At 34.9% G+C, this 14,136-nt stretch overlaps 1 protein-coding gene across 1 annotated transcript in view; it reads right to left on the bottom strand.

Annotated features, from left to right (window-relative positions):
* Window positions 1-14,136, bottom strand: part of LOC124171143 (calcium-dependent secretion activator) — a gene marked incomplete at its 5' end in the record, with an annotated part of 262,640 nt that overhangs the window by 24,546 nt on the left and 223,958 nt on the right. The window contains 4 exons of the mRNA XM_046550281.1: window positions 1,075-1,216; window positions 5,708-5,864; window positions 13,584-13,589; window positions 13,957-13,968. Coding sequence (XP_046406237.1) covers window positions 1,075-1,216; window positions 5,708-5,864; window positions 13,584-13,589; window positions 13,957-13,968 — 317 coding nt within the window. The remainder of the gene's footprint in view (window positions 1-1,074; window positions 1,217-5,707; window positions 5,865-13,583; window positions 13,590-13,956; window positions 13,969-14,136) is intronic.

Below are 14,136 nucleotides of genomic sequence, written 5' to 3'. Positions count from 1 at the left end.
GTTCAGAAGTAGCCATTACTTTACAAATTTACTCTATCTATATCCAATTTCTCTCATTTCCCAAGTTTTATAGTCAGTCTTATAAATCACCAACTTTCCTGATTTAAATCACCAGCAACAACCTTGTTTTGCTAAAGGTAGTGAGTTTAAAACACTGTTCCCATTTATGATTCACATATGCTGAACAAAAAAATTAAATAATGCATCAAGATAATAATGACAACCTTACTGATGCCATGTGTTCATCAATAAAATACACAAGAGATTGAATGGCCTCATCATCATGGGTTCCCACAAGCAATGTGCTTGAACTTCTAGATTAACCCGATACATATAACATATATATCGGGTTAATTTAGATATATCTAGATATAATCGGGATATACATAACATGTTAAGGTATATGGGTCTGAAAACTCATACCACAGCTACTCTTCCATCATTTGCACTATTTCCAGAGTTTCTTCCTCTACATAAATTTCCATCATCTGTCTACACTTGCAATATTAAAATCTCTGTAACAACCACTCATCCACAAAAAAAAATTACCATCAAAAGTAAATTTTAAAAGCTGGACCGAGAAATAAAACAGTGCCACAGACCCTTAATCTCTGATATCTACCTCGTAAAAAATGAGCATTAAAAAGAATGGAATCCTAATATAATTTTGGTTGCATTTCAATTGAGGTTCCAATGATATACACTTTCATATGAATATAAATCCTTAAGAATTATAGCCACCATTATAAAAAAACCACATTACAGAGTTCAGCTTGTAAAAATAATTTCTTGAAATTATTTTTAAAAGAGCAAATAAAATTAGCTAAAATAAATTATATGAAATGGACATGAATGTTTCATGGAAGTTATCTTGATGAAAGAAATAAAATTATGTTTCAAATCCATAAGTTATTAGAATTCCCACAATCTGGAAGTATGTTGGTATCAAAGGAAAACAAACAACTTAAATATAAGTTAAACGTAACAATTTAAAATCTCATGACAAATAAGGCAATCAAGGCCTTGAGCTTAAAGCACGAACAGAACTCCATAAAAACCTGGCTTTTTTCTTACCCTTTTATTTCCCACCTTTCTTTTTCAAAGCCTTTGTGAATCGACTGAGCGATGGATGATTCCATTAAATCCACATATCTGACAACCAAAGGAGCAAAAGTATCCCGAAGATGCTGATGAAACCTTCCATTCTTCAAATTATCTAAAATAAATATCAAAGTTATTAGCTCAAAACTGATTCACTTCAGGATTTCGCGCCATTCTCTAAATGATTTTCAATCTGTTCATATGTCACTATTTAACTCATTAACACATTCATGGCTATCATAAATGAAAGAGATCTTGCAAGTTCTGCTTAAGAACTCCATTCACAACATGATGCGTTTAAATGCTTCCACATTATTTTCAAGTGTGAAAAAAGTCAAAACCTGAAAATGAAGTAAAGCCTCCAAACACGTCATATCGTGAATTATGGTTTTAAGTGGAACTTAAAAGAACTCATTCACTTACGATGGAACAAGTCCACCACATCTCACAAGAAATGACCTGTTGCGTCCGTGACTGTTGAGAGAGATTTATAACCCGTCAAACTGTAAGTTTTTGCTTCAAAGAGTCCAATTACCACGTTCTTACCCAGAGGATGAAACAGCCAACAAGAAGAACAGTAATTTTCCAGGTTTCATTGAAGAAAACTTATGTTTAGAATCTTTAAGCAAAACAGCGATCTAAGGAGATATGATTACACCTGCATTACAGTACTGAGATTCTTCTTCTGTTAAGGCAAGGCACATGATAACCAGAAAAAAATAAGAAGATAGTAAAGGGAAAGCTTTACAATGAAAAAGTCTGCAAATTTTGTCAAATAGAACTGTCAACTTCAGTTTATAATATCATCATATTAATTCTATTTTATCACAAAAATATCAAAATTTTCTCATACAAAAAAATTATGATTTACATAGATATTTGGAAACTGATCTATAGCAAAAAAAAGCAGTGATTTACTAGTTTTAAAGCACATACAGTAAAAGCCCGGTATAGCAGTTACGGCACATTGTGAGAATCTTGTTATAGCAAGTGATAGTATTTGTACCGCCAAACGACAAATGTTTCAACTGTAAAATAAATTGGATGTAGCAGGGACAAAAAGTTCCTTTCACAGTATATGCTTGGTATTATGACAGATATCTCTCAACCCTGATGAATTGCTGAGTGAACATTAACTACAGTGGAAGCTCGTTTCAGTGAATTTGGCATATAGCGAGCGGCAACTTGAGAATTGCAATATAACTCGTGATTGGTAGTGTACTATTAAAAGGACTATAAGTAACTGTTAAAATATGGATAGAGCAAGGTCGAGAAGTCTCTGCCATGCTATAAATTTGGTATTGTGACGCATATCTCTTTAGAGCATTGCATAAATATAAACTAATAATTTGTTTATGCCCATATGACATAATTTTGCTTCACTGCATCCACCCATATGTTATATCTTTGCAGTGTATATAGAAGGATAAGTTATTAAACGTTAATAATCGAACAGCTGTAGGTGAAGTGAGAACAGACGAGTGTTACTTTTGTGATTTTTACAGGATTCTGGCGATCAAGACAAATCTTACGAATATTCTGGGAGCTTGTATCCTAAAATTAAAAAAATAAAGTATGGGTTTTGAAATATAAAGAATATGAGATAATAAGTGACGTGTCAAGGAACCCAACGCCGCTTTGGAGGTGGAGAGCCGGTATTTTTCTCCCTACCGCGGAGCCCCATTGCCTCACCGAGGACGTTTCCTTAGAGATGGACAGGTAAATGTGATGCGTGGGAGTGCACCAGATGAGGTTTTACTACTGGATTGGTGGGAAATCCAAAAAAATAACTTCTTTGAAGTATGGGTTATAAGGTTGTAGGGAAGAAGGAACAGGCGCCTATTTTCTTTCGTCCAGCTCTGCATGAGGGACTGATGGAAGAATGTTCTGGGGTGACAAAAATACCCTCATGCTGGGAGGACTTCCCTCACCTTTTCTTTCCGTTGCTTTTCACCTATTGTACACACCTTGAAGAATATCCATACCTTCCCACTAAGCTTCCTTATTCGTCATTCATTGCCTTCTTCCCCCTCCCACAAAACTTGATTGAACTTCTCTCCACCCTAATGACCCACCCGAGCTGGACCTTCTTGGAATGAAGGGAGGGCCACCGCGAGGCGTTTTGACAAGGCTTTTGTTCCCTGTCCCTCATGCAGCGATGGAAGGATAAAGAAAAAGCAGGCTTTTGTATTCAATTGCCTCCTTGCACTCCCACCTTTTTCGCGATAAGGGTTTTCTACGCTTACCTGGCCTAACAATCTGGGTATTCCCTGATCCTTGGCGGTTGACACACTACCACCTCTTCACCTCAAAACAACCTACCTGGTATTCCCTCTCCTTTCTCCTCCTCACTAACCCCTTCACGTCAGTAAAACCCCCAATGAATAAAATATCTGTGCATTGGAGTACACAAAGAAACATGAAATATATTTACAAATTTTTACTTCTAAATCAAATTGTCTACTCTCCTATTCATCATGAAACGATTTTTACCATGTAAATACTGAAGTAATTGTTAGGAAAAATAAATCATTTTCTATCACACAATTAGTTGGGTAGTTATCTTGATTTCACCCCAACGGTAAACTGTCACGTCATCGGTAATTATATAAATGCCAGCAATTTTGTGTAGACTATTGTAGCCACAAAGGAATATTTTCGAATGAGAGGTACAAGACATATAAGAGTAACCATGCCATGTGTTCTTCACAATAGTCGGTGAAACCTCTGAATCTCCTGGCAAGTTACAGTTACTCATTCAACAAGAAATATTCATACGACGGTGAGGAAGCATTATTCTACGAATCTGGATAGTTCATTGTGTAAAAATTTCTTAGAATTGCTGCTTGGTGTGATTCTAAACAGAGTAACCCTGGGATTTGCCCAAAGGTGACTATCACCACGGCAGGTATGTGGACGCGGAGTGGTTAAGGTGCCCAAGCAAAACTAAGTAAGAAGCCATGGAAAAAACAACCTTGGCTAGCCATGAGTTTCTATGAATAATTATAGCAAAAGATTGAAGTTTTGTCAATCAACATTATAGCGAGGCAAACATGATTCTTAGCTAAAAGAGAAAGTACGATTGGTATAGTAATATTTTCCTTTTGTTTAACAATTTCATTTTGTTTATAAATTTTAGAAAATTAAATAACATGATGGTAAATATATTATAGCATTTCATACGAAACAATTGATTTGACGTAAACATTGAGAGTGCAGTCCCCGACGTAGCGACGAGGAAATACTGAGCGCCGCAGCGGCACCGTAAATCCAACGACGTAACTTTTTTCATTAGAGGCCAATAAAATGTAAACTACCACCACTATGCAAACAAAATTTTACATGTAGACGAAGAAAGCAGAAAAAATAGACTGCTGAAAATTTCAAAATTATCCATTGGAATGGAAAATTTTTACACCACTTTTAAAACCACTGCTAAAAGCACTGCCAAGGCGCAGCGAATCCATATGAGGGTTAAAGAAATTAAACTCGCATGTCAAATGATCAGGAAAAATTGAATAAATTCACTGACAGTGAATTCATTCAATTGCTCCTGTTCAAAATACAGTGAAAATCTTCTTCAAGTATATCTGAGTCAGCTTTTCTCCAAAATTTTGGTTTCTTCTTCTATGGATATTTTCCATTCTTGTTGGTCATTTCAATTTTTTGTCACCTCATTCACCACTCAAAGAAATAATAAATGCCAAAAGAATAATTTCCAAATTAATGAGAGAACTACACATGAGGAGAAAAAATACACATGACAGGAGAAATAAATCCACATCAGGTGTGGGATACTCCAATGACCGGGGTTAGGGGTTGAATAATATCCCTCCACATGTACATTGTTTTCAGCATGACAACAGCTAGTATGATGCACTTCTCTACAAGGGAGATATTGTGGCTTGTCCAGCATGCATGACAAAATACATTCATTTACTGTATATTTTTTAGCTGTTGAATAACTTTCGTATATGTGGAGAAATTACCAATAGTTAAAATAGTTGGCAGAATAACAACATTTTATCTTCTCGAATCACAAAATGTTAAGTAATAATGATGGATCAGGAAATATGCTGTATTTTGTTCATATTTAAGGGTAATCAGCTCTTCGATGCAACAATGTACTGATTCTCATTCTTACAGTCCTGTTTGGACATGATTTGTGCCTAATAATATTAGACATATTAAAAAATTGAGGGAAACAAGGAAAACACACAAATAAAAAAGTAAGAAGAATATGAATACAGGACGGCATAAGTTGGGCAATAAGGAGCATACTTGATCCCTTAATGCTCAGCACAAGAGATAAGCTGGCTGATAGAAGTACCACAGTTCAATAACCAAACAGATATCAGACAGAATGATAAATGAAGTGAGAAAAAGAAACTAAGATATTTTTCCTAGCGCTAAAGATATAGCTTCACGAACATGACCCTGGAAATTATGCTACCATGTACTCTGGTAAGTAATGGTGGTTGCCGCTGTTTTGGGGTCAAAAGCTTGGCTGTCACATGGAATTAAAATAAGAGTTCTCCCTCCTCTGGAGCTGAAATCACATTTACATGCATAAAAGTTGCAGAAAAGAATTGAATCAATGCCTTACCATCCGTTCTCAAGTAGTCATTCATTATCTGAAATAATGGAAAGGAGTCCCATGTGTCTGGTGGTTGCTCTGCTAATACTTGGTCCATATCAACAGCAAACAAAGACCAAAATATTTCTGCATGCTCCACCAGAAGGTCACTAAACCACGCAAAGGCCTGAAATGAAGCAAAAAGGTAAGGTATAAAACAATATAATTTGGGTGCACAGCAATTAAGCTGATTTAGGGAGAAAGTAAAATTATAGAGGCGATGAGTACATTTCCTCACAGTCTTAAATGAAAAGTTTAAGCAAAACATGATTTACTTCAATTATTTCCAATAGCTGATCAGAAATATGAGTGTATATTACGTAACTTCAACTTTAAAGGCTCTGCTCACTTCACTCAGTAGACTCCTAAAATTCTGCCTGAATGGAAGCTACATTGAATGAATTCCAAAGTTTCATGATATTTTGCCTCCTTACTTCAAACCAATCATGAAATCCTAGCAATCTCATGATTATAGGTTGAAGAAAATCATGGATCATCAAGGAAAAATATTACAATTATTAATGGGAGGGGCTGTTCTGTTGGGATAACACTTCACCCATCATCTTCTCACTTGGACTACACACACTGGTGTACAGGAGGTGCAAAATCGGTGTGACTCTCTTGGAGGTTATTACAAAGGTTTTGTGCACTTTGACATGTTTGTAGGATACTATTTCATTATACATTCACAAATTATAACTATCATCGATCACATTATTTTTTGCAACATGCAAAAATGATTTACAATTATTATTGGCTTCTAGCATACATAATTCCTATGTTATTAAATAATTTACAACTATTAGCATAAATAGTCAAACTAAAAGTGACAAACCATTACCAAATAATATTTTAAGCATAATAAAATTTGGATTATGCTTATTTTAGTGGCTCTACATCAACTACTTTATTAGTAAAATTATTAGTCAATCAGAATTTACAGCAAGGAGAAAATTCTAGAGGCGTAAATATAAGCAGTACATACAATTCAAATAGCAATTGGCAAAGGTAAATGCTTACATATCTACAAAAATATTTAAACCATGGCCCTTATCTTTAGCACAGAAATCTGCATCATAAATTCCTAATGGTTGAAATATTATAATTAACCTTTACAGATAACCCTTATGACTATTTATCACCAAATTATATCAAAGCCAAAATTGATCTCTCTGCAGAGATAAAATAGGAAGGCAATGATAAAAACCTTATTGTTATCCTTTGACAATGGCTGTCCCATGTTAAAGACTAAATTTACTAAAAACACTACATGGTGATAATCATATTGCATAAGGGAAAAATTTTTAAGAAAGAATTTCATTAATAGCAAATTCATAAAAAGATAACTATACCTTATAAAATAAATGAAAAAAAACTTAAACAAACATAATGTTCAATGTTTTCATAACTGTGTTGAAGTCAGGGTTTGTTATAGAATTCTGTTTAATTTATCATCAAGATCCTGGAATTTATGCAAGACACACTCTTCAGATAGATATAAAAAGTTATTACTGTTAAAATGGTAAAACAAAAGGGTAAAAAAGAAACTGTAATATTCAGCAACAAAATCCAAGCAAGGATATTCCAAGCTGAATTTTTGACTAAAGACGAGAGGTCAAATTCAACCTTAAGGCACAGACCAGATACCAAAACTAGCGATGCATTGACTTGATTTGTAGATTCCTGCAAATGTTCAATTCAAGGAATCAAAACTGGGTACTTAAAATGGACAAAAACTGATCCAGATTTCTTTAATTCCTGAAACCAATAGCTTATTTACAATAGACTACAACTACCATTTCATGATTCCCTCGAGTAACCCTGAGAACAGAACCAATTTTAATTGGCTTAGTTATTGAAAAATGATGCATTTTCTAATTGAAACTACATATTTTTAATAGAATGTTCACTTTTGACGCTAAAACACTCCTTTAAGAAATGGTTTGTTATGAAACCGAGCATTCATTTTCAATTTTTCTTGGAGAGTTGTAATTAATACTTCCAAAAAGTGATTTCCTCACGTCCTAAAATTATAAGAAGTAGTTTTTTTTGGACTGGGAGAAAGATTTGTTAGTTTTGGATTGCTGGCATTAGAATTCATAGAATTGGAATCAAGATGTGAGAATCGGAGGTGAAATCTTAAAAAAAAATATTTGAAATGATCGATGACATCCACTGGTATTTGAAATTCAAAGCAAATTTCATGGACTTAACTGCCATGACTTCAACCATACAAGGATACATTCAAAGGAAACCAATTTGAATGAAGATTCAACAAAAAATTCTAATATTAAGGAATGATCGAACAAATTAAAAAAGAAAATAAATTTAAGTCCTCATAGTTAGTAATTAAAATGACTTATATTAATAAAGAACCATGATAATTAGCTTATACTCTAAACAATTTATACATTTCACAAAACTCACTCTAACAAGAAACTGACTGGTGCAACACCATTCAGATTGTTACTGGAAAAAAACCTCTTACAACGAACATTTTAATCAATAAATCTGTTTTATATGTTCAAGACAGAGAATGGTTCAGTGACGCATAGTTAAACTATACCCAAAGACAGATTAATCTCAGAAATATAAAAAAATTTAGTCGTAAATGAAAAATTAAAAGGATTCATTATGTCACCAGAGAAGGTCATATGGCAATTTGGGGACATATCTAGGCTCTCACACACAAAAGCTTGTAAGTTAAGCAAAGTCAATTACTTCAGGGATAATTATGGCATAACACACATCAGGTACTACCCTAAAGATGATGGATGTAAGAGCCAAGTTTCCTTCATCCTTCTTTCAATCGCAAAAGTGAGTGCAGTGGGCTTCATACTCAAGATACCAATATCAATGAATATAATTCCAAAACAAATTATAACCAATATTTGTGAAAAATTTAAGCAGATAAACTGCACGCGCACTAAAAGAACTCATAAATTCTCATCAATACTCATAAAGACAATGGCACACGAACATAATAACTGACAAAACATCAAGGGATTGGCTACCAGCTGAGGTTAATAGTAAACTGTGACTGTCACTTTGAGCCAACAATATTGTAGCCCTCTCTAAAGAACTGCTAAGATTGGAAAGAATACCACCATTAAATTGAAAAGTAATTAAGAAAATTTGTCAGCATGTTGATATCGACATAGCCATAAATAAATGTAAAACTTCACCCATGAAGTGAACACACAAACAGCTCAGAATTACAACAACGAAGTTTTTCAAGTACTTAGGTTACATACCGATCAAAAGTTACAAAGAGAGATTACCTTTGACTGTAGTCTGCTTGATGGCCATGAGACCCAGAAATTAGTAACTCCACATATCAACAAGGATTGCAACTAACTATCGTATAACCCCTCATCCACTTGTTGCAGCTCTAATAACAAAAGTAAAAAGTGCCTATACTTACCAAATATTGTATCAAACTTTTCTAATTTTGGTTGTTAATAAGATTGCCACAAGGGGCAAGGCTGTCTTGCAAAAGAATAATTAAACCCACACAAGGCTGGTCACCAGCTCCCAAAAAGTCTACCATCTCTGGTTCACATATCTTAGTAATTATTCAAAAATTGTCTAGGAGGGCCATTGAGAAAATGAATCGCATTTGCATAATTCATCTCCATTCGGAAAATTAGGGATGGTCACGAATAAAATAATTTGCATGGCTAAACACATGAGTAAATGCAGAATTCTCCAAGAAACTTGGGCAGAGAGATTAAAGCCTTCATAGAATCAGTGAAATAGACACCAAAGAATCAATCGACAAAATAAGTTAATTTCCATGTAGAAGGTTCCTATGACACATATATGAGAATCCCCTGCATTCAATATGCCACTGTAAGCCAGAGGAAAGTGAGATATGTACTAATTAGGGGGGTTAGCATGATTTTCTAGAGTAGAATGGCATGTATTATATAAAAATATAATGTATATTTATTTAATTCTTCTTTATAACTTGAAGTAAAATTGAATCTCAATGGTTAAAGTATGCAAAGCAGACACAATATTGTTTGACAACTAGAATTTAAAATTCAAGTAATTAATATTGAAAAAATATATGAAATTTTAAACACTTCATATGACAATATCAGGCAATAAAATCACTAACTATTTTGAATATATGCAAATGCCTATTATTGGTTGGAGCGATTTTTGCATGAATGCAAGTAGAGGCATTATGAGCCATGATTTTCCTCTAAAAATTGAATAGTTCCCTGTGGAAAGTATCAATAAGAAAGAGGAGCGGTGAAAAGCAGAGCAACCCAATAAATCTGTTCACCTTGGAAACATTACAGCCCTTCGGTAACATATCAAAGTTACTTGTTAAATAATAGTTTTTACATTGTAAGTTAACTACTTCATTAAAATTTACTTCTAGGTTGCTGCTTCAATCTCTTAAATGTAACTTTATCTTAAAATCCTTAATAAATGCTAAGTAAAACTTACTGTTTCCTTTAAATGCATTCTTTTTTATCCCTATCTTCCCTGGCATTCTTGGAAAGCTTTTAAATTATGCAAGTTTAGACATATGAACATTCTGTTTAGATAATATCTTTGCTTGATATTTGGTCCATAGTTGGATTCAGTAGTAATGGTCTTTGGTGAATGTGACTGCGTAGGTTTCCGTGGTTTCGAGGTTCCAAAATCTCCATTCTTTTGGTTCTACCAGGTCGGTTGTTTGTAGATGACAACAGTTTTGCTGGCACAGCTGCCAGTGTCTTTAGGTCGAAGATGCTGGTCCACAATTTTTGTCCTCCTTATGTAGGGGCTCAGTCCTGCCATTTGTGGCTGCAGCTCTCTCATTGGTCCATTTGATTAGTCTCCTCCAATTGGCATCCAAGAGTCCAAATCCATTGTCGTTTGACACTGTGTCTCTGTTCACCCATGTCCCCATTTAAGACTCAGTTGATATTATCAAAGAACTTACTAAAGTTGGAATGCCTGAAGATTTCCCGTCACTTGTGTAATACTGTCATGAGAATTCATATTTTCTGTGGAATAATAATTACTACGAGCAGAGAAAAGGCACCGCAATAGGTTCACCTTTGTTACCAGTGGAAGCAAACCTGTATATGGAGGAATTTGAGAGAAAGGCACTGGCCACTGCTAAAGACAAGCCATCACTTTGGATTCGATATGTGGATGATACCTTCATCATCTGGCCCCATGGCAAGAAAAATCTGCGGGACTTCCCACTGCACCTGAATTCCCAACACAAGGACATACAATTCACCATGGAGTTGAAGAAAGACGGCCAGCTACCTTTTCTGGACGTCTTGGTGAAGAAAAGGGGTGATGGCCACCTTGGACACTCTGTGTATCCGAAAGCCACGCATATGGACCGGTATCAGACTATGCCTTGCATACCATCCTGTACAAAAGGCATCGTTGATAAATACCCATAAATGGGCCCACCGCATTTCCGATGCTGAGTCGCTGACAGAGGAGAAAAGACATCTAATGGCGACACTGATACAGAATGGTTACTCGGATTCGGTCCTAAACAGGGCCAAAAAAAACCACACTCAAGTGAGAAAACAGAAAACGCAAAAGCCTGGGCCGTCATCCCTACATCTCAGGGACCACAGAAACGATTGCCATGGCCCTGAAAAAGCACGGCGTCACCATGAGGTTCAATTGCAGGAATAAAATTGGTGACTTGCTGCCCACAGCCAAAGATATCAACCAGCATGTCCTTCATGAAGGAGTGTACAAGGTGCCTTGCTCTTGCGGGAAAACACATGTTGGTGAGACTTGTCGTTCACTGAAGGTACAAATACAAGAGCACCAAAGAATAGGCAATTCCAGCTGTTGGCCATATCGGAGCATGCCTGGACCCAGGGACATGACATTAAATTTGATGAAGCCAGGATAATAGTAAAAGAAGGCAGATATTATCCCAAACTTATCAGAGAAGCAATTGAAATAGCCCGGATGGACACTTTTAATAGGGACGATGGCTACCACTTGGAGGAGACTAATCAAACGGACCGATGAGAGAGCAGCAGCCACAACTGGCGGGACCAAGCCCTTATATAAGGAGGACAAAAATCTTGGACCAGCATCTTTGACCTGAAGACGCTGGCAGCAGTGACAGTGAAACTGTTGTCATCAGAAACAACTGAAGCAGTAGCACCGAAAGAATGCAGACTTTGGTCTTTGGTGAAATAAGTAAATGAATTGATAAGTAATTCAAGGCTGGCACTACCAGCTTCTATTTTTGTCAATTTGTTTTCAAAACGTAGATTATAAGCACATACGAAAAAGTAAAAACTGAAATCGGTTAAATAAACAATAACAAGTTAAACAGCCACAAAATGACCATGAAATTCAAATGGCCCTCATGGTAGAAATACACCCACTCTTTGTTAAAGGTGTACGCCCAAATATTGGCTGAACAAACAATAAAAATGAAACACACAATAAACTTAACAAAATGTTTTCAAAAGCTATAATAAATAAAGCTCACCTTCCATAAGTTCTTCTGCATAAAAATTTATCGATTTTTACAAATAAAAATCATGTTAAGCATAACTACATTTAAAAAGATTTGAATTAAATCGAAATAGATAATATCTATTGCATTAAAACTGTTGAGATATTGTAGCATAATATAATCAAAAAGCTATTCTTATATTAGTATCCGATGAGCATTGTTTTATTCATGTATATTAGTATTTGTTAATCAACTTGATCATTTGACACAAATTGCTACAAGATTTTCTCTTTCAATATCAATAAAAGTTTAAGCTTACCATCACTATTAGGAATAGAGCATGTATTCTCAGTTCTGATGAAATCCAATCGAATTCATGGCTTTGCTATTCCATAAAAGCCATTGATTAAGAGATTATAAACATAATTACAGATGGGACAAGGAGACAAAAATTCAATTAAACTCTATGGAAGCCACAGGTTTGAGACTCAATTAAACCTATACATTTGAGATTCAACATATCAATAATCAACATCTGCCCCTCTTTAACATTCGTTAGATTCACCCATTCTGAAGTACAGTCGCTGCCACATACATTAACAAAAACTTACAAGAAGTTCTCCTATACTGTTTAAAAACATATCAACATCTTCCTTAAAATCCTTAGTAGCTAGTTCCTTAAGATTTCTACTTCACTCACCAACTGTAACCTTTATCTTTATAATAGGGATTCATTATCAGGTTGTATATCACTTTCCTATTTTAGTGATGCAAACACATGTTTTCCTAAAAAACCTATAAGCTTTCAATTAATTCTTAGTTTTGAAAAAAGAAAAAAGTACTGTAGCATTCAAGCATCACCAATATACCAAATTTAATCGAAATTAATTTCCCTTGCCAACATAATAAACTACATTGCATACAGGAAAAAAATCGGATTGATGTACTTCTTCCTTCCAGGCAGTCTCCATCTTAAGGCTAGAGTGTACAATGCCTATTCCCAGCAGTGTAAAACATCTCAAATATTCATTCAATTGTAAAAAAATGACGACTTAACCATGCAATCAAATATATGAAAGTATTTCCAAATAAACTTATTGAGTAAAGCTTAATTAGCATTTCACTTTTAAATTCTGTGTGACCATATGTTTAAGTGTTCACGTCAACAAATATTAGGATTAGGTACCTCATTAACATTGGTGAAAGTTCATTGTAGATTAATGTTAGTAAACTATCTCTTATGTACTCTTCCATTCCTACATAATGTATTTTGAATAATTTCTATCTATCCTAAGTGTTTGTGGATTTCCATGCTGGATGCAGATAAGCAGGGAAACTACAGTTCTATGTGCCTCTCAAAAAAAGCTACCAATATACAAAAGTCACATTACTTACTTTGTCCTGTTTTTAAATGAAGGGAAGAGAGAAAGTAGGAGTTAGAAATGTTGACACCAAAACATTGAAATACAATTAACAATAGTGGAAAATCATAGTTTTCACATTAAGTACAGTAAAGCACAGAGAAAAAGCAGAGGAGGTAGCTTGTTCTGAATTGTTTAGGGATGGATATTAATTGAGATTATGAATGGCAATGTTGTAGTGAAATAATAAGCAACAGACGACACTAATATAGAAAGATTTTTCATTTTGTATCTATATTTTAACACCACTCAACACAAAATGCACAAACAATATTCTTGGGAAAAGCATTGCTTAGATGGTTTCAGGGTTTGTATGCTTGTAGAAGCAGAAAGAGCACAACACTCACCGATCTGAAAGCCTTTGATCACACAGCCAACACGTTGACAGGAAAGAAGAAAGACAAGACCAACAATTAGTAACAACAACAACAGAAGGAATGGGTGCCCTACATAAATTAACATGACCCTGATGCAGTGATTGCTTTCATGATCAAAAACACACTCATTAGACAACAATTATACATAAT

The sequence above is a fragment of the Ischnura elegans genome, chromosome X (genome assembly GCF_921293095.1).
Source record: "Ischnura elegans chromosome X, ioIscEleg1.1, whole genome shotgun sequence".
NCBI lineage: Eukaryota > Metazoa > Arthropoda > Insecta > Odonata > Coenagrionidae > Ischnura > Ischnura elegans.
Note: the sequence above shows the minus strand (reverse complement) of the source record. Positions and strands in the feature narration are given on the sequence as shown.